General features: G+C 35.4%; 1 protein-coding gene across 5 annotated transcripts in view; it reads left to right on the forward strand.

The window, feature by feature from the left end:
- The window catches only part of AOPEP (aminopeptidase O (putative)), a 296,802-nt gene that overhangs the window by 63,162 nt on the left and 205,974 nt on the right, over window positions 1-27,666 (forward strand). For 3 of the 5 annotated variants that reach the window (XR_010622734.1, XM_065745670.1, XM_065745673.1), the window contains exons 7-10: window positions 756-858; window positions 977-1,084; window positions 9,517-9,560; window positions 17,394-17,454. Coding sequence is in view for 4 of the 5 variants with exons in the window: in XM_065745670.1 (XP_065601742.1) it covers window positions 756-858; window positions 977-1,084; window positions 9,517-9,560; window positions 17,394-17,454 (316 nt within the window). In the remaining variant the exon portion in view is untranslated. Of the gene's footprint in view, window positions 1-755; window positions 859-976; window positions 1,085-9,516; window positions 9,576-17,393; window positions 17,455-27,666 lie in introns of those variants that run through there. The other 2 variants (XM_065745674.1, XM_065745672.1) reach the window with 2 other exon arrangements.

Genomic DNA, 27,666 nt, shown 5'->3' on the forward strand with positions numbered 1-27,666 from the left:
TGGGATGTTTTCTGAATGGAAAAAAGCTATGTTTTCATAGCTTCTGTTTAGTCTCAGTTTGTGCTTGTAAAAGCTTTTAAAACCTTCAGACTTCACTGCTGTAAATTTCTTGCACACCAGCATCTGTATTACATTTTAAAATCAAGCAGTGAAGAACTTTTTTCTAGATTTGTCTGAAACACACAAATGTGCACAACATGGTTTTCATGATTTTTGTTATTGGTATTCCACATCATAACATCATGTAGTACAGTGGGAGTTAAAGAGTTAATGCTCCAGTTCAGTGGGTCATTGATAATTCTGGTTATACCTGTGTCAGAAGAGACATCTACATCTCTCAGAAGGCTTTTATTGTTCCATTTCCATTTTTCATTTAGAGGGAAAGATAAAACTGTGCACAAGTCATGAGATGACTCTGTGGTGAGACGTCTCTCTGGTGTGTGCTCCTTTGCCATCTTGCCTTCGTATTAAGAGTGAGGCTTTCAGTTTTGGATATTGTCTCACATTTTATTTGATTTATTAGCTTCAATTCCAATTATGTTGTATTAAATTGTGTTATCTCACATTGTGTTGCCATATTTAGTAAATAAGTTTTCTCCTATAGCTCATTGCTGCTGTTTTGTTTTTAGGCCCATCTCTCTGCCCCTTCTTCTTTTTCCCCATTTCCCCTCTCCCAGTGGTTCAACTATGAGAAGATGTAATGTATGAGTTATTTCTTACTTATCCCAGGCTTCACTAGTCTTTTACCATTTTAGGCCTCACAAGGAGAGCACAGGAGAAGTGAGTGAATCTGGAGCATCCGTTGTCAAACATGGTCTTAAAGCAGAAAAAATCTTCATGCAGGTTCATTATTTGAAGGTGAGTTTTGTAAGCTGATTTTTATTGGGATTGGTTTACTAATACTACAAAGACTTCTTTCTCATAGATATCAGTGTATTCATAGCATCCTATCTGATTTTGGTTTAATTTCTTGCAGGGTTATTTTCTTCTGCGATCTCTGGCAAGTACATTAGGAGAGGCTTCATACCTTGCATCTTTACGAAAATTTGTCCATAAATTCCATGGACAGCTTGTTCTTTCTCAGGTACTGTACTTGGGGTTTTTACTCACATTTTGCAAAACAAAGGACATAAACTTTCTTTTTGACTATCTAAATGACTACTTATGGTTGTGGTGGAAAATGAACAGCAATGGCAGCCTAGCAGTATTGGTGATATTCCTGCCTGTTAGGAGGCAATACCATTTTTCAGTGTGACACATAAATTTGATTCCTTGCTTGTATCACATAATGTAAGCAATGGATTAAATTTGTTTTGCTGTCAACTTAATACTTAGAAAGGTCATGTCCTTAGGTTCTGATGTTCTCAAATACAGGCCATTTAATTTTCCTGAAACTGACTCTCCTGTTCTTTGACTTTCCAAATTTTAGTTGTAATCAGTATCTTCCTGGATAACTCTTCTTGAGGGAGAAGAAACACAGAGTAGGATTGTAGCTGAAAACGTCTAAAAGTAGTAACAGTGTATTTGTGTTATGTTCTGCCTTTATTCCTTCCTCTCTCTGTGTTGCTTCATTTGTTTCTTTAATTTCAGTCTTTCTTATGAAGACTGCCTCTTCCTCACAAAGTCAGTGGGGAGTGTCATACTATCGCCATCTGACAGTGCACACACTCTTATTACAGTCTCCTCACAGCATCTTTAAAGGTTTTCTCATCATGCTCCATACTCTCATGCTTTTAAAACAATGTTCTGTCTCTTTCTATTCCTGAAGTATTAATTCACAAGTGATATTTAAGAAACAGTTTCTTTCTTTCAGTAGACTTTTTTTGTCAGTGATAATGTGCAATGGCAGCCAAGAACAGATGTCATAGAAAAGGATTTCTTCCTGGATTGATGAAGGCTTGGCCTTTGAAAAATAGCATGGAATTCGGAATCAGAGTCTGCCCTCCTTAAGCCCAACTACATGTTTGAATCACTTGCACTACAGACTTAGCTTCTTCCCTTCTTGACATAAATGTTATACAATTACTTCATGCAAAGTAGAATGGCTTCAAAAGGAAAGATTGAGCAAGTCACACCACAGAATACTGTGGCATCTCTTAAGTAGAAAATCCGGCTGCATTTATAAATAGAAATAGAAATTGACCTCCCTCAGGCCTTTCTGAAAAGGTTGTGTAACCTCTGTCTGTATCACTAAAAAAGAGATAGCCTTGTCCACTTGTTTTGAGAGCGGAAAGACGTGACTCTCTAAACCCAAAGTTCTAGGAAACTTCTCACTAGTGATTAAATCGGCACAGCATCTTACTGCAACTGTAATGTTACAAACATAGCCATTTGTGGAGGTGTGTGAACCAGTTCAGTGAAGTCGTCATAGTTAAAAACAGGCCTGGAACAAAGTCCTGTTGCTACTCAGTCTCTTTCTTGGCATGAGACAAGTTATCCTGGTAGACTATGTAACTGTTGCAAGATGTTTTAGCACATTATGCTACTAGTTACTGTACCTAGAGATTTCTCACTCTGCCCAGCACTCTCCTTTGAAACATCATTTTATAGCTTATCTTATTCTAGTTTCATTTGCTGTTTCTGCATGCAGAGACTATTGTTTTGGGCAACTGATAAAAGCCTTTTTAGTATTTTTAATTATTCAAACAAGAGTAAGTGATGATTCTGTTTCAGTTTTCCTTGGCTGCTTTTTATTTGAATATGTGCATTGCTATGTGCTTAATAATGCGAGAATTATATATAAGGCTATGTGCTTAATAATTAACAAAAACAGGTGCTTTACTTATTTGAAGATATTTGATTTGGTGCATTTTGATTTACTATGTACTATACTATAAAAGTATTCTGGTTAGATACAGTAAATATCTTTAGCAAGAGCTGGATGTCTTGAACATTCCTAAATGGCTTTGCTTGAGAATCAGGTATTAAGGGGTGATGCTTTTTTGTGTTTTTACCTTGTTTCACACCAGCCTAAATCCAGTTCCTACTGAAGATGATGGGAATAGTTAATCCACCATTTAGGCAAGTGTACAGTTGTAAATTAAGGACAAGACTGAATTTTAGCATTATTCTGTTGTTTGATCAGTGTGTTAAAAAGTTCAAAGCAGACAGGACTATATCGAGCTGTAAGTTTACTTTCTTTCTCTGTAGAAAGTCTTGAAGACTGTATTTATGTTGGTATTGGTAGATAAATAATCATGTCAAAAACTGAAAATGCAGAAGCAATGAAGTCAAGTTAGTACAATTTATTATTCAGGTTCCTTCCTGAGAAGACATGCTCTCAAGTTTTAAAAGATATAAAAAAAAAAAAAGAGGTATGAGTGGTAAGTTTAAATGTCATAATGCTGTACTTCCACTTTGTCCAAAATATTGTAGAGGTTCCTAGCTTTTGGGATTGTGTGGAAGGGGGAAAGTAAGAGTGGTGAAAATAATTGCCCACATTCTGAATACCAGTCTTGTTTTCAGTGGTGTTTGTACTGCTTTCCCTAGATGAGAGCTGCAGGTGCAAGGAAATGACTTCAGATGTGAAACATTAATCAATACTTTTTTTTCCCTCATTTTGATTGCATGCTCAGTTATGTTTTTAATAGTAGTTTTTGTTTATTTTAGTTGAGTCATCAATGGGCAAGTGAAGCAAGTCTGAAATCTCCAAGAAGGATTTAAAAAAAAAATCTTCCATTTTCCTTTCTAGGGGAAAATTTACTTAGTAGCTGCTTTGGGTAAAGTTTTAAAATAATGAATGGAGTGTTACTGATGGTGAATAAATAGAAAGGAGTGCAAGTTGCTGATATTCATAATGCAGTTAAAGCTGTTGTTCAGTTTTATATTGAAATAAGAGCATACTGAGAACTGAAGTGTTTGCAGCCTTTCATTTTTATGTAGTTCTTTTACAATAAAAACCAAAAGTTTGTAGCATTCAGACATCTAGTAGAGCTACAATTTGCTCTTGCAAAATTATGGTTAAGAAGACAGCACATAAAAAAATAATATTTTATGCTATACTTTAAAGTTTAAAGGCAGATGTATGAATCCAAGTTTACTGTGCATATACCGACATCTAGATCTTCCTGCATATCATTTTATGTATGTGCGTACAGTTATCATTTTCACACCAAAAGTTCATTTGTGCACCCACAAATGGTCATTCTATAGTCAGTTTTTATAACTCTTTAATCTAGAATTGGAAGCTCAAGAGTACAATATATATATTTTTTGTTGTGTCAGCATTTAGAATCTTTTTTTAATACTCTTTATTTAAACTTTTATAATTGCAGTTTGGCCTCAGCTGTTCCATGCTTTCTGACTTGTGAGCTTGTGTGAACAGCTGTTGATATCCATGGGGTTTGGTGTGGATTCTGACTCTGTCTCAGCCACAGCAGCCTGGAGGACAAGGGTCTTGGCTTTCTTTACTCTTTGTGAGCTTGGAAAACAAAAATAAATGGGTCAGTTTTACTCATATTAAGTTAGTTTCCTCTTTCAATTGACTTCTCCTATGAAGAAAATCTGATATAACAGATCGTTCAGCTCTAGAGAGACCTCACTGCAGTCTTCCAATACTTAGAAAACTGCAGGAAGCTGAACTGGGACTCTTCATCACGGAGTACAACGATAGGACAAAGAGCAAGGGCTCTAAACTGAAAGAGTATAAATTTTGATTAGACATTATGACAGTTATGGTGAAACACTCGAGCAGGTTGCCCAGAGAAGTTGTGGATGCTCCTGGAACTGTTCAAGGATTATTTTGATGGGGCCATGGGCACTCTGATCTAGAGGAAGATGTCCTTCCCAGTGGCAGGGGTGTTGGAAACAAATCAATTTTAAGATCTCTTCCAACTCAAGCCATGTTATGAGTCTGTGATTCTGTGAACATATTCTTAACCTATTGTAGAAATTTTGTAGCTGTGTAGCAGGAGCCTTTATTGGCTTTCCTTACATGTATGCAGTATGGGACAATCTTTAACCACTATGTGATCACAGTTCTCTTAGTTTTTATTTTTTTCCAAAGGACTTTACAGAAGATCTCAAAGACTGTAAAACAGGTGCTGCTCAGATGTAAAGCAGCTGCTTGGTATTTTGTTCTCCGTTCATCGCTCAGTACTTGGCACTCTATTTGCTATACTGTGTGCTTTTCTTTCTATTAAATGTCTTACGTTTGTTAAAACTTAAACAAATAAAATTGTTTCAAAACTCAGATATTTTGACTTTACATTGATTATATTTAAACTGCTAGTGTATGGCAGCTGTTCAATGTATAGGTTGGTTAGTTACATGGCACATTTTGACATCTGAGTGTGTTAATACATAAAAATATGAATGGTTTTAGACCATATCTACTTTGCAGGTGGAAGAATCTTGGAAGACTGAACATACGAAGTTTTATATGAGTAAGACTGAGTTAGAAAAATGATTAACCTGGTATCAACCTTTTTTGTTTTGGAAAGAAAAATGCAGCGTCTGAGGCACAGACTCAGATGTGAACAATCCAAATCATTTATTACAGGTTGTAACATCCCTTCTATACAGTCACAATTTTTCTCTTTTAACTTTCCCACCTACCTTTACATCTCAACAAAACATTAGGGAGCCTGCTTTGGTGGGAGGGGGGTTGGGTTCGATGATCTCTGGAGGTTCCTTCCAACCCATATAGTTCAGTGATTCTGTGAAACACTCCTTTACCATGCATGCAGGCACTTATCCTGTCAGGGCCATGACTTGTTCCAAACCATGTGTTCTTCCTTCAATCAGGGTCATCATCACACGGCCATCACACATCCTATTTGACTTTGTTTTTCTTCTTATAGAGTATTCTTGGTTCTTAGCCTTGCTTTCTCATGCTGTTTATCTTGCTCTGTAGCTTCTGCTATGAACAGTCTTTCTTGTATTCCTGCAAAAAAATCATCCTGTTTCTTCTGATATTTTCATAATTAATAACTTACTTACAATACTTTAAAATATAAAGCGACCTACTATGAAGTAGGGCTAGAAATGCAACTGGGGTAAACAGCAGAGAGGAGTGGAGCTAGAAGAAGATAGGAAAAGTTGTTAATTCTTTAACTCTGACCACAGCAAACTGACAAGGGGGAACTTCCAGAGCATGTGAGCATTGTTGGTGCCTGCTGAGTCACAATTATGGTTTTTGTATGAACTGTATGGATGAGGTTTAAATAGTCAATCAAATCTTATCAATGATTTTCTGCTGAGTAATCATAAGGAGAAGTTGAAGCAATGGTTGAGGATTCTGTAGTGCCATTGATATGTAACATTTAGTTTCTCATCTTTTTCATAGGTACGCATATGTGTTGTTACTCACATTTCAAGTGAGTTTGAGACAGCACAGGCTCCAGAATCAAAGTGCTAACAGAAGATGTGTACAAGCTTGTATTTCTTCATTTATCATAGAATGGCTTGGGTTAGAAAGGTCCTCAAAACAGCCAGTTCCAAACCCCTGCTATGGACAGGGGTGTTGCCCATTAGATCTGGCTGCCAAAGATCCTATCCAACCTGGCTTTAAATGTCTCCAGGAATGGGACATACACAACTTCTCTGTGCAGCTTGTGACAGTACCTCACCACTCCCTGTCATCTAATCTAAATCTCCCCTCTTTTAGTTTAAAATAGTTTCCACTTGTCCAGTCACTATCTATCTGTGTAAAAAGTCAGTCTTCTTCCTGTTCGTAAGCTCTCTTTAAGTATTGGAATGGCACCGTGAGGTCTCTCAGGGCCTTCCCAAATCTAAGCAACTCCAGCACCCTCACCTTTTCTTCACAGGAGAAGTGCTCCAGCACTCTGATCCAGTCAGACCTGCTCCAATAGCTCTGTGTCTTTATTGTATTTGGGGCCTAAGGCCTTGCTGCAGTACTCCAGATGAAGCCCACACAAGAGAGCAGAACAGAGAAAGACAACCACCTTCCTTGCCCTGCTGGCCACCACTCTTCTGCTGCATCCCACACACAGTTGGCCTTCCAGGCTGCAAGTGTGGACTTGCTGGTTCACATCTAGTCTTCTGTCTGCATCCTAAGAAGGGTGCTTATTATTTATTTTAAACCCTAAAAGGGACAAAGTAATGTTTGCCATTTCTTAAGTAATCTAAAGATTGTGTAATTGATTGAGATAGTTGAAGTCAGTAGTTTCCATAAGGAATTGGATTCAAATGCATCTGGAGCAAAAAATGAATTTGTTGCTGACTGAACATCCCTTTAGATGTACCGTCTCGAGTCATTGCTTTTATACAACTTTATTATCTGTATCTTAATTAAAGAGTTGAACTGAAATTATCTGTTGGTCATAAAGTGCTAGTACTATCTAGATTTGAGTTTTTGACAAGGCAGATTTTTTCCTTTAATATTCATTATTCATTTCACATTGTATTTTTGACTTGATTGAATTACTTGTCAGAAAGAAAAAATGCAAACCGTATTTTGTTTTATGATTTGACTCAGCATTTGTGACTACCCTGGCCGTCCATCCACAAGTCTTTGCGTCGAAGTATAATGTCACTACAGTCTCTTCATCAAATGGCATAAAAGCTTAAAACGAGCACATTTCTTAGATTTGCCATTTAACTCTTCTGAACCATTTTATCTGGAGGAGAAGGCAAAAAGAGCCTGAGGATAAAATTTCAGATATTTAATATTTGGCAAAATTGTAAGCAACTAAAAAGTCAGTCCTATGATGATGATTTGTCAGGCAGAACTGATAACAGGCAAATATTTAAAGACATGAAGACATGTAAACATGAGGTACAAGGTATTTTGTTTTCCTGTTCTATTTTGGAACATTGACATGCAAACAATTAAAATAAGAGAGAAGAGATGAATCCTGATTTTTAGAAAGTGTGAAGAATGATTCCTATGCTTAGTAGGGATTTAGACAAATGAGAGTTTTAAATAAAAAGAAAATGTTTGATTTAACAGTAAAATACAGAGAATATAAAACCATCATTAATATAAGAGGTATCTTCAAGTATACAATTGAATTGATAATAAAAATTGTTGGAATATAGTTATGGAATCTAACTACATTAATGCCATTGTGCACAGTGGCAAGTCTGAACACTTCAGTATTACTTTTCAGACACTTAATTCTTTGAAAGAACTTTAGTGGTGATCTTTCCTTGACTTTTCATATTCTTTTTATTTCCATGTGAGCTTACTCTGTACCACCCGCAAGCTTCCACAACTGAAAAGTGATAGTAGTCCTCTATCATTATACAGAATAATGGAACATAATTACAAGTTATAGTAGGAAATAAGAGAATTTCATGCTTTATCATCATGTCAGCAACACACTGTATTTGGGACAAAACTAACCCTAGCACAATTGATGGCACTCTTGCCATAGCAATACTGAGACTCAGCCCTCTGTAATTCATCTTTCTTCATATGCAGATTGTGCAGCCACTGCAACATAGTGCAGATCTCAATTGCAACCTAAAGGAAGAAGATTTAATAGAAGTATTCAGTATTCTTAGATTCCTTAACGATGCCATAGGCAGACAGAAGAACAGCAGCTTTTGTTGAATGCTGTAGCAGTCCATAAATGAAATTTTTTTCTGTAGTTTAGAAAACATTCTGCAAAACCTTATGAAGCAAGTACTCAAAGTCAGAAATTAGACTATACTGATATACTGTATTGGGGAACTTCATAAAGCTATGAGGTCTGTCTTCAGAGAAATCAGTTTTAATAAAGTGAATTACTTTATGGAACAGCATACAAATGAATAATTCAAATTAATAAATCATTTTCTATTGAGGTTGTTCAGAAGAATGTTTTGTGCCAAACTGACCATCTTTAATAATGCTACATCATACATAGTGTGGGGTGCCAGAGAGCCATTCAGTGATGTCAAGTGGAACTTTTTATAAAGATAACTTATCATACTGTTATGAGGATGATAGTAAAGTTGTTCCACTGGCATAACACTTTCCTTCTTAATCCATGAAAGAAGTTCTGCCTTCCTTCTCTTTGAAGACTTTGCTCCATGGTGTAATTCACAACAAGACTGTGAAATTTGTCAGGGTAGGTGTGGCTTTCTGATCAACTGAGAGCATAGAGGGAAAAAAAAAACAAAACAGTAAAATATGTTCAAATAGTTAATAACATAATCATAAATAATTACACATTAATGATAATGTGATAGCACAGTGAACAGAATGTGAACACCCACGACTCTGGTGTTTATGATCCTCTGAGTATACGAACCTCCAGCTTTTAACAGCAATATTTTGTGTATTCTTATAGAATAAGTAAAGAGAATGTAGGATTGTGTTAAAATCATCAACAGGCTTTTCAAGTCCATTTTCTTTCAATATTGACTCTTCTTCCATGAATGGGTTGAAAAACTGACAAACAGTGCTTTTTATATAAATAATTGAGCAGAATAGCACCAGGCAATATAAACTTTGTTCTTATCATTCTACTGTATGCAGTATTTAAATATCTGTTACTTTTTAGCAATGTAGACACATGGTTTTCTCCTCATAAACATACTACTTGTGGTGTTTTGTTTGTTTTCCAGGATTTTCTTTCCATGCTGTTGGAAGACATACCTGAACTAAAAGAGTAAGTGAAGATGAGGTTAGTAAAGTCATAGAAAATAGAAGAGTTGGATTTAATTTTCAGTGAAATTTTTTTTTCCAGAAACATGATTTCACTTACTATTTTCTGAATGTTTGATTTGATCATATGCATATATCTTTCTCTATAAATTCTCATTCATATGTGCAAACAAAAATATAAGATTTATGATATTGCTATTCCATGTTCCCAACCAAGCAGTGTATTTAATGTTAAGGTAGCATTAAGGGTTTGTGCTCAGTATGTGACCTGAAGTGCCAGGCACAGCTGCTCAGCTTAATCTGTGATCTTCCTGCCAGCTCCTTTTGACACATGGAGCCCCAGAGGAACAAAAACAGAGCTTTGCCCTGAATCTAGGAGAGCAGAGAAGGATTTTACTCAAGCAGTAGTATGGTAGCATCCTCTCTTTGTCACACAGTGTGCCAGATGATTGAAAGATGGAAAACAACGAAATCCATTGTTAAGCACCTCTCATGTCCCTCAAATCCTCCTCTGTGTGACTGGCTGAGCATGATACAGTCCGTCTTTAACAGAAATTTGAATCCATCACTGCTTGTTTGTTGATATGTTCTGTGTTACTATGGACTGTGCTACAAATACAGGTTCTTCTACAGTAGAGTCTGGCATATGAAAGAATAGCATATTCACTGGAAAAAACACATTTTTGGGAAGCAATATCCTGAAGAGTCTTCACTAGGTTTATATTAAAAAAAAAAAAAAAAAAAGAGAAGCTCTTTGTATAAAACTGAAGTCAGATGTGTTGAGATTTTTAGGGAAGTACTTCTGTTCTAAAAGGTGAGAGACAGGGAGGATATTTATCACTGAGATATTGGTTTGTGTCACTGCGAGTGGTGTTACACTTTCCAAAGATCTACCTTGGAATGCTACAAGGTTTGTATTACTGGATAGGGATTCACAGCCCCACAAAAATCAGCAATATTAAGTGGAGAATATGATGAAGTGAATTACTTAATGATTTGATTACAGATTGATTTGTTAGTAAAATCTCCATTTTCCTTTTCTCATGTGTTTCTCCAAAGCCCAATCCTAGTACAAAGTGTTACTTGAATAGGCAGCCAATTTTTGGCCAAGATGCATGCCAAGATACGTGTAAACTTCTAGTGAGACCGATGCAAAGGAAGTATGGTCCCACTTTGTTTGCATTACCCTCCAGAATAATATGTAGAAAATTTTAGATCTATGGAAATTCATTTTACAGCCAGACATATAGTTTGTCTGAACTTCTCTACTCACAAAATTACCCTGAATGTAGATATCAACATCAGTGCCTGGAGTAACAGAACATCTGAATAGCGAGTAGGCATTTATTTCTTGACTGCTACAGAGATTCTTTTTTCATTCTTAAATGTGTGCTGTTGGTAGTAAACAAAAACAGCCTGAAGGAAAAGTGAGGGGAGAAAAGCTAAAAACTATCAGTAGGCATCATCTGTTGTTGAGTGTTTTTTTTGCACAAAGGTTCAACCTCAGGAATAAAACACATATCAAGACCAGAGCAACAGTTAAAATTCTTTCTAGCACACAAAATCACTCACTCGTGTAATTCTACCAAGTCAGATTTTAACATTAAACGGAAACGCTTCCTAAGTGAATAATATAGAGCATTCTATTATTGTATTAGAATATTTGTAGAATATTACCTTAATAATAATAAGAAGAAAGAAAGAAGTAAAAACAAATTACTAGTACGGAATGAAGCCAAGACCTACGCTCAACTATGACAAAAGAGGCAAACTAGTGTTGCTAAGAGAAGAGTTTGGCTCACTGGGACATTTGTAATGAAAGTAGCATTAGAATTGGCAGAAAGCAATCACACTAAAGTGCGGAAATTTTCTGTAATTATTACATTGGAGTAATGGTACATTACTTTTTTTTTGCAGCAGACTATAAGTTTCTCACTTTTGCAGTACTTAAGTACTTTAGGTTTTAGTTACTGGTTTTTTTTAGTACATTCCCAGTGATGAACAGCTCCAATATACAGACACAACTTCTTAAAAGGCAGTCCCTGATTTTTTGCTGCCTCTGTGCTTAGAGGAGGATTACATACCTAGCTACTTCACTTCCTGCTCTGACTCAGTTTTGCTAGCTACAGGAATCCATTATCAAAGACAGGTCCCTCTGCTTCTGCACTATGACTGGATACTGACTAGACAGGCCTAGAATCTCCAAGCTTGCACCCGAGGTTGATTTTTCTCTAAGGGGTTAATGGCAAGAAGGACAATACCTATCTACAGTATCCGTCATTGTTTCAAGGCCTTTTAAAATATAATATCCACTGGCTATAGCCCTATATTAACTTGTAAGAAATCTGTAATACTACCCATTTGTAATTGGGATATCTTATTTCCTCGTATATAATTTGAGACTTCATTGCAGGTTTTTATTTTTATTAAAAAAAAAAACAAAAACAAACCAAACAATAACAAAACTGCTCTTACATGTCTGTGTATTGTGGTCCACTAATTCTGATCAAAACTCTCCATGGTTCTGCACTTCTTAAGGCTTAAATCTGTATTCATTGATGTAAACTGATTCTTTCCACATCTGCCCAACATGCAAAGCATGCAAAAACTCTTTTCTAAGGTCCTGTAGCATGTAGTGAACTTCATCAGCCTCAGTTAAATCAGAGTTGCAGCTGTTTGTGCTCTTTATGGCTGCAGGTCCTTTTTGCGTTAGATAGTTCTGTTCTTTGGAGTTTTGTGGTGACATTTTTTTTAAATTTGATTCACTAAAATAAATAAGAGGACAAATAAACCTGTGGTTCTAATAATATAGGATAGATAAAGAAAACTTGTGTTAAATTTCTGCTATTTGTATTGCAGATACCTTGGACTTACTAACCACATTCTTTGGACATCTTTATAAACTGTTAGTTTAGTAAGAAATCTGTGCTAAAATAATTCTGTAATTTCAAAACACTCATCCATGTAACTATATGCCTCTTTCTTTCATGCTTTCTCTGTTGGATACTCACACTGAAAGCTACTTACCACGAATGTGTTGATTTTGTGGAAGATGTACAGTTGGAGGGCACCTAATCTTTTTTCTCAGTATTTGTGATTCCACTTAAAAAGAATAATAATTATAATAAAATAATTTTAGAAATGGAAACATGTCTTACCTGTAGGAGGCTATTAGGTTCTTCACAGTCACTGATCTCTCACTAGCCTTTGCTTTAACATATAGCTGGAATATCATACTTTGAAAATCATTGATGTGAACAAATGTATATGTCCAGATGAAATAAATATGCTTATTTAACTATTTTCAGCTGCATGTGCTGACTTTTTGCCTTACTTTACCTCCCTTTCTCCCTCCAAAAAAGTTATGTTCTTTCATGTTCTCCGTTTATTTGAACAATTTTTTTTTCTAAATGTGGATTCTCTTCCTTGATTGAAGAATTAAGTGGGTTTATGTTTAAAGTTTCCCAAATGCTTTGGGGCCTAGTGCAATGAAAGCTTGTGATGTAGACGTTTTTTATACCATTAACTTTGAAATTATCATTAGTGTGAGTATTTTACAGAGCCTCTTCTGAAGCATTGCATCTGGCCATAACTGCATGTATACATGTTAGATCATTCATCATCTGATCAGCTAAGTCTAAGCAGTTGACAACAGATAAGATAATGGAGGCACTAGTGTTCTTACAGCAGAGAACAGTGGTACAAAGCAATTAAAGAAATTGCTATACAATGTTACAAGCTCAGATTACCATAGCCCAGTACACTACCTAAAGAAAAAGGCATTTCAGAAAATCAGACACACAGATTTAAGTCCCTACAGATGCTGAAATGCAACATAAGCATGTGATAAGTGCCCTTTCTGAATATTGGTGCTTTACCAAGTTGCAGCCTCTACAAATACTTCACTCTGAGTCCTTTCTGTAGGTTTTGAAACAGTGGTTTGTTTATAACCTAGAGAAAAGTGTCCGTGCCCATGGCAGGAGACTGTAACTAGATGATCTTTGAGGTCCATTCCAATCTAAGCCATTCTATGAGTCTGGATACATCTTTTGGGTTTGGTTGGAAGTTGGTAGAAACCCTTCCAAGGACTTCTCAGTTAAGTATTGACTCTCAACTCATTCAGAGCAGATCTTTGCAATAGTCTCCATAATACTTGCACATTTGAAGAAAAATAAAAAAGCAATATGCTAAAACAAGTTGATATTTTTGATAAATGCTTTCAAGAATATCCTAAGTTGGTATAGTGCATTCACCCTGATGGGTTTCACTCCCACTCCTCAAATTCAGAGCGGGAAGATATGATAGAAAAGGTTTTAGGAGTTGAGATAAAGACGAGAAAATTGCTAACCACCTACCATCATGGGCAAATCAGATCCAAAAATAGGAAGATAACTGTCTATTCCTAACAGACCAGAGCAGTACAAACCAAAAGCAAGCTAAAAACTTGCCCCACATTAACTGTCTTCTACATCTTCTTTCCAGGAGTTGCAGAAGAACCCAGAATGGGGACTACAGTTAGTCCATAACACTTTTTCTCTCCAGCTCCTTCATGGTCACCCTACCCCTACTCCACATGGATCCCTCCCACAAGATGTTTTCCTTCTACTGTTGCAGTAGAATAAAACAAAGAAACAAAAAAAACCACAGGGTATAGTACATAAAGTCACTATATAGAGAATATGGTGCAATAACTTCATGTAGATTATTCTTTTGTCTGAGAGAATCTTGCATTTTAAGTTCTGCCTAGGCTGTTAACTAAAGAGGTGGAGAAACTGGCAATGTGAAGCTGTGTTTCTTATCCCTAGGTAAAAAAAATCAAATGTGCAAGTGAAAGCATTTTTTCCCTAGCCGCTAGCTCTTATACTGCTTTGGAAAATAAAGCTGTGTTGGTTTTGATTCATGAGAGAAAAAATGAAAAAATCTTCCTCTGATGCTGCTTGAGACAGAATAAATTAAATTATTCACCTGATCTACCTTTGCCTATACAAAATTTTGGTTCTCAATTTAAGCTTGTTCTGTGTGTGCTTTCTGCAGTAACCAGGCAGTAAGAATTACTCAAAAAAAAAAAAAAAAAGTAATCCCAAGGTAAGTGTAATGACTGACTGTTTGGACTTACCTTTTTTTCTCCCCATTCCCTTTGAAAGGAATTCAACTGACAAGCTTAGATTAGACACCCATTTTTAGAATACTGCATGGAGGTAAATGTAATTATAGCCTGAAGGACCTGGCATTTAAATGTTCTAAATTTGCATAAAAAAACAAGATACTATTAAAAGCAGACCAAATCTAGATGAAATTCACTTGAATGTAGAACACCACCCCATTATAAGTATGACATCTCTGTTCAGTTATCTGAGTAAAAGTAATATCCATAGTGATCAGACATACAGAATGGTAATTTCCTGAAAATTCATAATCCCCACAAATGTAAAAATGCTTCTTCTTGAATGCTCTGATTATTTGAATCATATAGTCTGAGAAAATTAATAATTCTTATTTTTTTTAGTCTTTGGCATTCTACTGTTTCCTAATGTCACACAATATAATTTTAACTTTTCAGATTTATTAATAAAGGAGATTTCTTTTTGAGAATTATTTTTCCTTGTAGAACTTTTTAAGTCACCTCAGCCAGACTTGTAACGCCATCTCTCATTTGTAAGGGGCCTGAAAGAAAGGTTGGGACCTAAATTGCATGAGCTGTTGAAATATATTACTATCACTAAATAGACTAGTTGTGTTTCCAAATTAAGCCTCCTTGGCCAGCAACATAATATATGGCTGATCTAAAACTACATGAACTTTTACAAAAATAGAGACTGAACATATATAGTTTAGCTTTTTTTTTATTGTGAACAGACTGACCTTTCACAGCTTCTTACAGTATTTAGTATGATGCTGTGTCCTGTGTACACATATGTATCTTTGTAGCTGAAAGACACAGGGCAGCACGTGTAAGCACAGGCTTTTTTATGTTTATGATACCTGGTGATTCATTTTTGCCTTAGTTACAAAATTCCTGTGTATTTTGGACAAGCTTATTGTGATCAGATTGCTTATTTTTTGAAGATACCATTGAACAATTACTCAATGAGTAGACAGCTAACTCTGTTTTAATTAGATACTCCTGCCCCTAATTCAAATGGCCAGGATTTTATTCTATTAAGTAGACCTGGTTTTAATGATACTTTATTCAAATATTGCTAAGTGAGGTGGTAGATCCAACAAAATGGTGATATGGTATAGAGATTGTATCTACTAGTTCAACCTTGAAGGAATGTTGAGAGATCAGTTCTGCTGAGAGATGCAGGGGAAACTTTTCATCTTGAATTCAATAAAGCTGAGAATATGTAAGTCAAGATATAACCCATGTCTGGAAAAATGCTGCTGCTAACCATGTCAGTATCAATAATTTAAATCTTTGGTCAGTCCAAGGTAAAATGTACAAGATTGAAAATAATAATTACTATGAGCATTAAATGTGCAAATTTTTATTTTGTGATTTTGTTAAGTGTTCCATCCATTAACATTTTGATTGTCTGCTTTCAAGACTTCATAAGCTCTCTGAACATTACTTTTCCTAGTTGCATGTCAGGCATCACTGTGATTGATCTGTCTCTCAATGGCATAGTGAAAGGTAATATTTAAAGGTGTTCTAAAATCATTCAGTAAAAATGATTGATTGGTTCATTACAAATCCTTCATAGTCATGGATACAGTCCATAAATAAACTTCCCATAGGGTCAGAATTTTTGGCAGAGCTTCGTCAGAGTTGGGAAAAATAAAAACAACAGGATTCTCTGTCATGTAGTTAAATTAAATCCAGTGTTGAGAAGCTTGCCTTCCTGCTTTCAAACTTCAGAATGGAGGTTTTTTTCCTGAGCACTTTTTTGATTATGAGTCTTCACTTGAAGGTAACTGCACATACTAGAATGAGTCTTGCCAAGGTATTTCCATGCACAAGACCATGCATGTCTGTTGTTGTTCTCAGAATTCATAGACAGCTTATTCAAGTATCATTTTTCAGTATTGGCATACTGCATGAACAGTGTAATTTTTTTAATATAATCTGCTTAGCCTTTTCAGCCTAGGTTGAAGTAAATTCAGCAGAAGATACTTGCAAAAGCAAAAGTGAAAATACCGTTTCTGAATGTGCAAACAACTCTGCCTGTGGTTATTTTAGTCCCACACAGCTTGGTTGTAACAAATTATTTCCTTCTGTATTAGCTGAGGCTCCAGATTATTCTGGACATCACTATGAATGTTGCTGGCATATAAGTAAAATGTAGAAGAGATGAAACTTAAACTAAAATATATTACCTACTCAGTAACTCTGAGAATTAAAATCCATGGGTGCCTTTAAACTCCATAAGTTTGAAGAAGTTGTTATATTATTTAATCTTCTTTGGTTCTTTGTATTTGCATATAGGCTGCTTCTGTAAGAACTGATTTTGAATGTCTCCAGCTAAACTTCCATGTCCTGTGCTTTTGAGTTTGTTTGTTGTTTTTGATTTTTAGGTTTTTTGGTTTTTTCAGTAGAAGAAACAAAAAATAGAGCAGCTATTCATAATTTATTTTTCATAGCTGCAGTTTACCATCTTAGATTTTCTCTCCTTATAGTCATTTATCCTCCATTTAAGCGCACACAAAAAATATCTGAAATGACTTTAACTTGCTCGTATCAGCTCTGATGGTATTATTCATTAAAGAATCCATAATGTACTACTGCTGCATTACATCCAGTACTTAGAACTCAGGGTTTTGCTTAGCTACTACATCGTTAAATTTCAAGTGAAAAACTGTTATTTTTGTGTGTATTCTCTAACTTTTTGTTTTAAAGGTCTGGGTTAACTGTTGAAAGTATCTCCCAGAATTGGCTTGACACTTCTGGCATACCAAAGGTAAATTCAAAACATTTATTCTCTGTTCTTTCTGGAGATTTGCATTTCACATTGAATATATATAATATGCTATTTTTAATTGAACAATTTTGATTATGACTGCTTTCTTCATCTTAATAGACTGTTCATAAACTGGTAGTTTTTATTGGTTGCATCTATGGGCACCTCAATGAACCTGCCCAAAGGCAAAATCTTACAAAATGTTCCCTAGTCCTTAATATGTAGTAATTTCAAAGTATGCTGTACAGTATAGTGGTGAACTATACTGCACGTAAGGAGCATTGCTCAGTCAATAGATGTATTACTGACAGTCGTATTGACAACATTAATTTTGCAAACTTAGATTATTTGTACTTTGATAGATTATGGATATGGTGACTTTCTCATGGATTTCCTGCATGAATCTCCTGTATCTCTTTGGCAGTCCAGTTCTGTTGCATCTAAGACCAATCATTATTTTTTGCTTTTAATACTGCTTTTCATATTAATTATATATGTATTATGTGAACTGAAAATGCATAGTGCTGTTTGAAGGCTTTGTAAATTGATTTTTTCGCAAAACTGAGGTCAGATGAAGAAAGGTATATCCCTATGGAAGATCTAAAAAATAGCCTTTTATCAAATACATTTCTGTGATACACTTGGTGCCCAATTTCTAACTGTTAATTTGCTTGAAATTTATCTTAACAATTGCTCACAATTGTGTCCACTTTGCATATTTAAGAGTTAGAATGGTAAATCTTAGTTTGTAAGCACAGAAGTGAAAGCTGGCTGGCAACATGACTGATGCTCTAAGGATTGAGCAGATTTGCAGTTAGAATTGTCAGGATAGAACTGTCATTACCTCCGAACCTGAGCTTTACTCAGATGCTGTGATTGAGCTATTTCTTCTATTTAGAGGTGTTGTGGATTTCCACTGTTTTGTGTATGCTGCAGAAAGTTCTCTGGGAAGTTTTGTCCTGAGGCAAGAAAAGTTTGAAGACTAGTATTTTAAGATAATATAAAATCAAGGTTGTATTTCCTTTTTGCAGTAAAACTATTGAAGAGAAAATTTACTTTAATTGGAAAGGTGCAAAAGAAGGGACAGTATAGTCATGCATCTTGATGTTTAATCATGTCTTGAAAAAGGACTTTGATCTTAATATTATGTTTTGATAAGGAAATATAAAGTTCAGTAGGTTGTAGAACAGCTGATTCAAGTGCTGCAGATAAACTATGTTGCAGAACTATAGTTTTAAGGTGCTGAATTGGCTCTCTGAAATAGAAGGGTGTTCTACCATTTTACTTAGAATTGTCTCTCTGAAAATGTGCCTTACTTGTTTCCAGTATTGGCTCTGAAATCACAAATAAGGAAGGTAGGAGTACACTAAAGAATTGAAAATAACTTTGATTAGTGTGAAAACTGAACTCTATTTGAATGTGTGCTGTAAGCTGTTCAGAATGACTAACAAGTACTTCCATAATATACTGTGAGTGCCTACTGAGTGTGTAGGTAAAACATATAGCACAAATATAGCTGTTCTTTTGAGAATCAGCATGCTTAACTCTATCTCTTCCATCAATAACCTTCCTGATTTCTTAGTCTTGTCTTCAGCACTTCTCAGGCTCTTCTAGGAACTGATTGCCACTTCATTGAAAGAAACGTTAAAAAGCCTTGCTCACTTACTGTTTTATTAAAACATTTGAAGAGGCCTTATAGCTGAAATCAAGACTGTTGAGGCTAATTAGTAGCTCTCAGTACATTTGTATCTATAATCTGTATGTGTCTTTATTTACTCACTAGATAGTGATAAATTGTCTGATGTGCTGTAAATGAGAAACAGAACACACCTTAAGAAATATTTAAATTATGGTGTATAAAACATTTTCTTATGTCTGGTGAATTATCTGTATTATAAGCATCAAGTGGGGAACTTCATGGGGTTGATTTTTGCTTTCTTATATAGGTTGCCAGTGACTGAGCAAGAGTATATAGCAAGCTTTCTGCCTGTTTCTTTGCCTGAAATAATATGTCTGAGCTTGCTAATCAGGCAGTGTGAGCTTTATGAGGTACCCAATATTCTTTGCAGTTGGTTGCCTTTCTTGAGTGGTGGAGCCACTGGACAGCAGTGAATTTCTACTCCAAAGGTGTCCCAAAAGCAGAGCAGCAGTGTCCAGTGCCTTACACAGGAGTTGTTGTCTTTCTGCTTATGAATCTTATTTTACATATTGCACTATACAGTCTTGTAGCTCGGTAGTTAAAATGTCTCTTAATTTACAAGTAATATCTCAGATTTCACTAAATTTAGAATGGAAACTTCCTTAGTGAAGAGATTATTTTAAGTAACAGGATTGGGAAATATGCATCATACAGTCAATTCTGGAAATTAAATCATAACATATTTCCTTTTCTATCTTTCCCATATGTGAGGCATTTTGTATTATAGTGTCCTTGTTTGTTTCCATGGTGTCTCCGCTTTTAATGTTTGGGATGGTTTTGCTCAGGAAATTTATGTCAGCAATTGAACACAAAGAAAATTCACTACTCTCAGCTCATTTACAGCATTATCTACCAAAGTATTTAAGAGCTTTCTTCCCTGGTTGTATAAAAAGATATCACTGGTATAAAACCAGTACTCTGTAAGATTTCATAACAACATGGTTCTTAAAACTGAGTTGTTAGCCTTCCCCTTGGTTCAGCATCTTCATGATGGCATCTAGCTTGAGACCATAACCAGGGACTTGTGAAAATGCTGAGGGTTATTACTCTCCACTTATACTGCTTGAAGAAGTCTTCTTTAACATTTTGCTTCCAGTGGAGAAATTGACATTTTGTATTCCTAACAGTCACACATTATGACACTGGTCTCACAGAGATCTGTACTCCTTTACCTATGCTGCCTATCTTTTGCCTTCCCTAATCCTATCTGCAATTCTATCCAGGGAGCAGTATGTATATGTACATAACTATGTATACAAACACATATACACTCCTTTCAACTTGTTTTTTACAATTAGCAAAATCTTACTGTTAGTCAGTCTCTTGTTAAAATTAAACTCTCATAAAAGGCATTTTGTCTTGGGCCAGTTTCCAGGCTCTTGTGTATACCAGTACTAATCAAGAGTAGCTCTATATAAGTTAGAGGAGACATGCCAATAAATAAAAACAGTGTTTGTCCTGTTGCCATAAATGAAAGAATTCTGCATGCCAGGTTACACTTCCAGATTCTGAATCTTCCAAAGAATTAAAGGTTAATCCTATAAAAAGAGGATGCGTGGTTAATTCCTGGCCAGTCTTTTTCATAAATGGGAGAGTGCCATGGCACAATGATTCTCTTGAAGCGTGCTGTTCAGTAAGGTGTTCTCACACACAAAACAACAAGGATCATAAGAGATGAAAAGCAAGCAAGCTTTTATGAAATACAAGCCATCAGGAAGATGTTTTCCTGGGAACACACTGTGGGAAGGTGAAACGTCTTGTTGAAAACACCATTTATCAAATCAAGTATCAGCAACCCTCCAGCATGTATTTCTGTCTCAGAAGTGACTCACCAGAGGATTATAGAATACTTTCATCACGCGCAGAGCTAGTAATGACATAACACCACTAACTTTAGTCAATGATTTAAGCTGGCAAGCAGTAGAATCAGAAGAATGAAATAGCATTTAGAAGAGGAAAACACCTGTGAGCTCACTTAATTCCACTTTATTCATGCCACTGATGATTTGTTCTCTGAAGTATGGTTTCTGTTTCAGTCTGTGTAATAGATCTGCTCTAGTTTAATCAGAGTTTAGAAGTAAAAGGCTGTATGCTTGTGGAGGATATGTTCTGCAGAGGTTTATCTTTCTTCTACAGTGACCATTTACTTTGTGTTAATTTCATATTCTACCATAAGGAATTTATCTTTCTAAAAATAAACAAAGTATTTAGCATTGGACATTTTTAATTGAGTAACAGATGAATAAGCACTAGGTAGTTTTTGCATCTGAGAAATTCCTAGAAGTACTTTTCTACCTCATTCTCATTTTACTTCTTTTTTATTGCCTCTGTGAAGCTGCATTGATTATAGCTTGCTCTTATTTACTGGTAAATTTGCTGTCCATCTTGAGTGTTCCTTGAATGTGCATTTGATTTGGTACCTTGTGTTATGAAAATGATTTTCAGATTTACTCTTGAGTTGCTTTTTCATCCATCTGTTAAAGCCTAATTATTTTCCCCTTTTCCACCTCAAAAGGTGTTTCCTGATAATAGCAGCTACCACCAACAGGTATTTCAGAATATGTGCAGCTTGTTGTGAGCATCAGGAGAACACTACTCCATGATTTCTGACTTTCAGTGAGCATTGCAAGATAGCCTGCTCTTACAGTGCTAAGAATATTTCTATTTAAAAATATTCTTTTTCCTCTCTGATCTGTTAGGTTTTTTGTTTTGTTTTGCTTTGTTTTGCTTTGTTTTTTATAACTGTGGTGAAGGAGTAGCTTAATCCCTACATAATAAATCAACCATATTTATTGGTTTAATTATAAATCAACCATATTATTAAGTTTCTTATAAATCAACCATATTTCTAGAAATATATTGCAAGAGAATTCTTCCAGTGGTGAATATTCGTTTATTCACAGTATTTCTGTTTTTGTTTATACATGGCTGGTTCTTGGATCGTCCTACTTGAGGAAATAGATTGCATAGCTAAAGGAAACTCGTAGCAAAACTTCAATAAACTATTTTTAAAAGATGAAGTAAAACAGTTTATGAATTGTTCTAAATCAGTACAGGTAATATCTTTGTGTGATTTGATTAATTTTAAGGGAAGTTATAGCAGCAGCTCAAGTACTTAATATGAGTAATAATACGGTCTGTGAATAGTATGATTTCTAATGAAGCCATTTGTTACTAAAACGGATCCTGACTGTTGCCCCTATTATAAACTTTATAGATTTCCTGTTTCCTTTTGCTAAGAGAAAATGACAAATGAAGGGATAGCTCTGTAACAGAATACATCATAGTTCATTGGTTATAGTCAATTATGAACAAAACAAACAAATTCAAGCAATTTTTAAAAAATAATGCTCTTATCCTTCTGCATTATCCTTAGCAATTATTTACTCAAGGTTTACAGACGGTACTAGAAAAATTTTCAGCACAGAAATTTCTTACTGGGTCAGAGTATAACTTAAGGCTTCCACATATGAACAGTTCGTACTTCTAGTCATGCTTATTTTGTAGTTTTTCTGTCTAGATGTATATAACAGCAGTATATGAGTGGATAGCAATACTGAGACAGTAAACAAGGGACATTTGTAATATTTACTGAGATACAGTAAATTTTTAGGCACTGGCAGCAAGAGTGACCTACTAAGTAAGAAGAGCTTATTCAAGGTTGTAGTCTGGGGAGAAAAATGAGAAAGAGTTATGAAGAGGGATAATTTTCATACTTATTTTTAAAAGTTAAATTTTGACTGTTAGATTCATTTCAAACTAGGTAGTAAGTACTGGTCACAACAATGATGTGCTGCTGCTTTTATACTGAAGTTTGCTAATCTTTGGTTTGGTTTTGGTTTTTTGTTTTTTTTATCTGAACAATGAGGCTTTCTGTGTGTCTTCACACAATTGTAGGGAATTACTGATATTTGAAGTTTAATGAGCTGATATATGTGAAGTAATCTAAGAAAGTATAATTGCTACTTATAAAAGTAATTATTCTTGTACAAGGAGAGTACATATTGAAGGATAGATGGTTCCCCTCAAGAAAAAAAGTCATTTTGCTGTTAACCTCCTTGGAGATTAGCGGATAAAAAAATCCTTCCAATTCCTAAAAATTTGGAATCAGCGTAGACCAACAACATAAACTGATAAATGAAATCTGTAGGAATAATGTCAATAAGGGAAAAGTTTGTCAAAATGAATCATTAATATTGTCTTTCATCAAAAATTGGCAAAAAATTCATTTCACTGTCAACTTCACATCTGATTTTCTCAGAATATGGAGTTTGGAAAACACAGTATGGTACTGTAATGTCCATAATTGTCAGGTGAATAACAGAAAGAAAAAAAGTAGACAAAAAGACATTATATTTAGATAATAATTATGCATCCACAAGTCTTTGTGGATAGAACAAAGTGGAAAAAATGATGTTTTTTTTAACGTGTGGCAAACTATCAAAAATGTAATAAGACCTATTATTATTTAAATCTAAGGAAGATTATTGTCATAATTGGCATTTTAATTTATTAAGCTGTTCCTCTGAATTGCACTTAATATCGCTAAACGAGGCCCAACACTAATATATTTTTGTTTGTTGGACTATTCAAAAATTCAAGAAAATTGCTTATATAACATGATAAATCACCAAGTTTATTTATGACACATATTTCAAATTCAGTAATAGCTTAGAGTGTTGTTACAGTTTTGGTAAGTTTCTTCAGCATCACATGTGATTTCTGATTTTAGAAGTAAGACAGACACTCCTGATAAAAGTAGCATTTGTTGAATTGTTGAAAGAATTGTTGCATGATCCTATTCTAAAATTGGAAAGCAGACTTCATCAAGTTTGTCATACATTTTGCTCAGTTACTTGGAAGTAGAAGTTCATTTTTAAATGTTAGAATAGAAAATATTGGCCATTGCATTTCAGTACCTCCCTTGTTCTAAATTCTAAAAGTGATATTTAAAACATAATCTTAGGAATTGTAGTTTAGCCAGTAGTTGAACAATTCAGGAAAAAAAAAGTCATTTTGGGATTTTTAGCTGGAATGCACATACGTGGTTAGGCTGAGGAGGATACTTGACTGGATTTACTTTAAAGGTCTGCTAACACTGGCCTACCTCTCCAGTCAAAAGTCAGATTTTCACAATCATCTTTCTGTTTTCCTTTAGGCTGGCTATTATCATTATGTACAGCTCAGGGGTACCAAGTGCATCTGAAATAATGTTCCATTTCTAAAATAACTGTGGACTGGATTCCACACATTTGTTCATCAGAATCTCTTTTAAGTTTAACAAATCTTCAGCAGACATTCTATTTCCTTTTTTCTGTTTGTACTCCTGAATACAAAAGCCATGTTATATGCAGAATGACTGAGCTTATCCCTCCTACAAGAAAGGAGTTATGTTTGGTATCTCCAGAACAATAAGAGTTTGCTGCCTTGACTGCCATTGGTCAGTCAATGCTGGATCAAGTTCACATTCCCAAGCTCCCACTCTCCCACCTACATATGCAGGGGGTGGAAACACAGCAGAGGGCAGAAGGACCAGTCCTTTTTTACAGAAGTGTTGAACAGAGAATTGCAAAATATGGACACAGGTGGGCTTGCTCAGCAATAAACATTGATTTTTAATCCACTGATTGTAAAAGCATCCTATGAAAAGAAGTTAGCAACCAATGAATTTCAATGGAAATAATTCTTAGAGGATTAAAATATTTTTAAGCCGTTTTGGAAAGAGTAGGCCTCTAAGTGAGCAAAATATCTCAAATTTAGAGTCCATTATAACTCATCTTACTTAATTGGACACAGGATATGAAATAATAACAGTCAAATGCTGTTTTAGGAAATAATCTTTGAGATATTTTTAGTACAGGAGAATGGCCGTGAAGCTGAGGTAAAAATTGTATTTGACAGCAACAAGTTGTCACCTTCCCCGCAGCAGTTGAGGGATTTTGAAGGAAATACTCATTTCACTGCCTGAAGGACTGCCCTTCTTTCTGTAGTTATAGAAGAACATGCTTGTGAATGAAGGGAATTAACATGTAGGAAGGGTGTATCTCATGCATATATATAAATACATATTATGTACCTGAAGTCTGTGCAGCCTTCTGTAACGCTGGCCAATGCAATTGTGACCTGTGAATTCGTCCAGCCATCTAGTCAGCAACAAAGTGCTCCTGAGGATACAGAGCCTCACACTGCACTTTCTGCTGGCCAGAGGTGAGGGTGGAAGCTCTTGCTCTTGAGTCTGATTGTTTTTTTCACACATTCTTCAAAAAATACCAAACTTCTAAGTACTTCAAGAGATCACTAAGACTCTGAGAGAGCTATTCCGTTTCTTAACAGGAAACACAGGCAGCTTCATTTTCTTCTGAGTTTTTTTATGCCATAGGAAGAACTACTTGTCACATGAGTGGTGCAGGACTGTCCAGTATCAAACATGTTTATCTTCGTGTTTTGGGTTTTACCAAATGCCTCTAATTTCAGGTAAAAAAAAGGAAAAGGACAACATTAAAAATAGTAAATAAATTCAAATAAATAAAAGAAATTTTTGCAAATTCCTATGTATTTTGTCAAGCCAGCAACTATTCACTGCTCACTAGGATCTCAGTAGATATTATTATTTATATGATATATAAATTGTATGTTGTTTTATATGTTACATATTATTATTTAGTAATAAATTGTAAGTGTACTATTTAGAGGTCAGAGAAACAGGTGTTTTCAGGAAGAGCAAGTTTGACTTTAACATAACACCTCTATAGGATTATTTCATTAAAGAATGTTAGAAGCAACATGCTGATCTGTAAAAAGTGCATTTACACCACCACAGAGATGTCTGGAAGAATTTTAGAGCATGTGAATTCATGGTATTAATGTAAATGACCATCTTTCCTAAAATACACATAGCATCAAAACAACTTACTTTTCCACCTCAAGTTGTCCCCCATGTGCATGCACAGTAAGCTGGTTGGCTTTCTGTTCTTACAGGAGCATATTTTGGACTTGATTTTTTTTTCAGTAGTTTTGATCTGCCATTGAAACACTAATGCCCCTTGAAAGTACAGGTTGCCATGTGGCTCCACCAGCCATTGTTATTTTAACTTGTAGCCTAATACCTCCTCCCTCTCTGCCAAGTTCTGCTAACAGTAGCATTTTAAGTACTTTGAAATTGTTCCCCTGAGGAATACAATAGAATCAAATGTTTCAAACATTATTTAATTTTTCTGTGAAAATCCTTCTTTATATTTTAATTTTCTGACCGTTTTTACAAAGGATTGCAAAGCAAGTCTTTTCTGTTGAAGTAGATTTCAGGTCACAGAGTATGTTATGATTGCATGTCTTAAATCACAGAATTGTTGTGGTTGGAAATGACCTCTTAAGATCATCTAGTCCAACTGTCTTATTCTCATTTTCCAAGTAAGTTACTCTGTCAGTTTCAACTACTGTCCTCCTTATGGTTTTGATATAGTTTTGCATTATAGGAAAACAGTAAAATGCCTTTCATTTTATGGTAGTTTCCTTAAAATACGATTTATTGATATGACAGAAGTGATGACACCATCCAGAAAAGTCGGTGGTATCATTTAAGTTCCATAAAAAACAAACAAGCAAACAAACAAACAAAAAACCCTAAGAGTATCTACTGTTAGGTGAGAAGACAGAGAAAGGTACAAAACTATAACTTGTAGGTTGGTGAAGTTAGATCTACTCTGGGACCAAATATGATACAGTGGTGAAGTCCCTAGACTTTACTTACATGACACATAGATCTTATTGTTTTCTAGACTATATACAGCCCTGAAAGTTCATTGAATACTTAGAATCTGGTGTGACTTTGAAGAATAGTCCATGTATAAAACATTGCCTATTGTGAGTACTAGGATATAGAACCTGTCTTCACCCATTTAGTAGGAAAAGCTACCTCCTCCTCTGTAGTTCCCAGTTTAGTTACTTTTAATCCTTCTACTGCAACAATGAAAAGGATCCTTTTTATGTTTTGAGGTGTATAAATACTTCCCAATCTGAGTATTACAAAGGACAGCTTCATTCACAATCTCTGAAAGAAAGCCTACCCAGCGAAGGATGTATAGATTGGACTAATCCCTTAATTTCAGTTGTGCAGGGATTCAGGAGTGCCAGATCATTGTCATAAGGACAGAAAAGAGGACTGCTGGTGAAAGGTGAGGCAGTGACTCTCCATTTAAGTTGGGTGTTCCATCGCCCTTTTTTCTAGCATTAGCTCTTTCTGTTCGGGATATGAAAAAATACAGTAGGAAAACAAACGTTTCTAAAATCATCATTATTCTGTCCCCTTCTGTCTTCTCTCCCCCTCCTTTCATCCCTTTCCATTCTCCCTCTCCCCATTTTCCAAGCAAATTCTCCTAGACTGATCTAAATCAGTAATTACCGAGGCATCAAGAAGTATGGTTAACAGCTGACAGCACAGCCACTGCACTGTGTGGCCACAGGCTCATTATAGGCCCACCCTGCTCGTCTCACTGCTTTCTTTAACTCTGCAATCT

The sequence above is a fragment of the Cyrtonyx montezumae genome, unplaced genomic scaffold, assembly GCF_038088225.1.
Source record: "Cyrtonyx montezumae isolate F1298 unplaced genomic scaffold, pur_monq_1.0 scaffold_36, whole genome shotgun sequence".
NCBI lineage: Eukaryota > Metazoa > Chordata > Aves > Galliformes > Odontophoridae > Cyrtonyx > Cyrtonyx montezumae.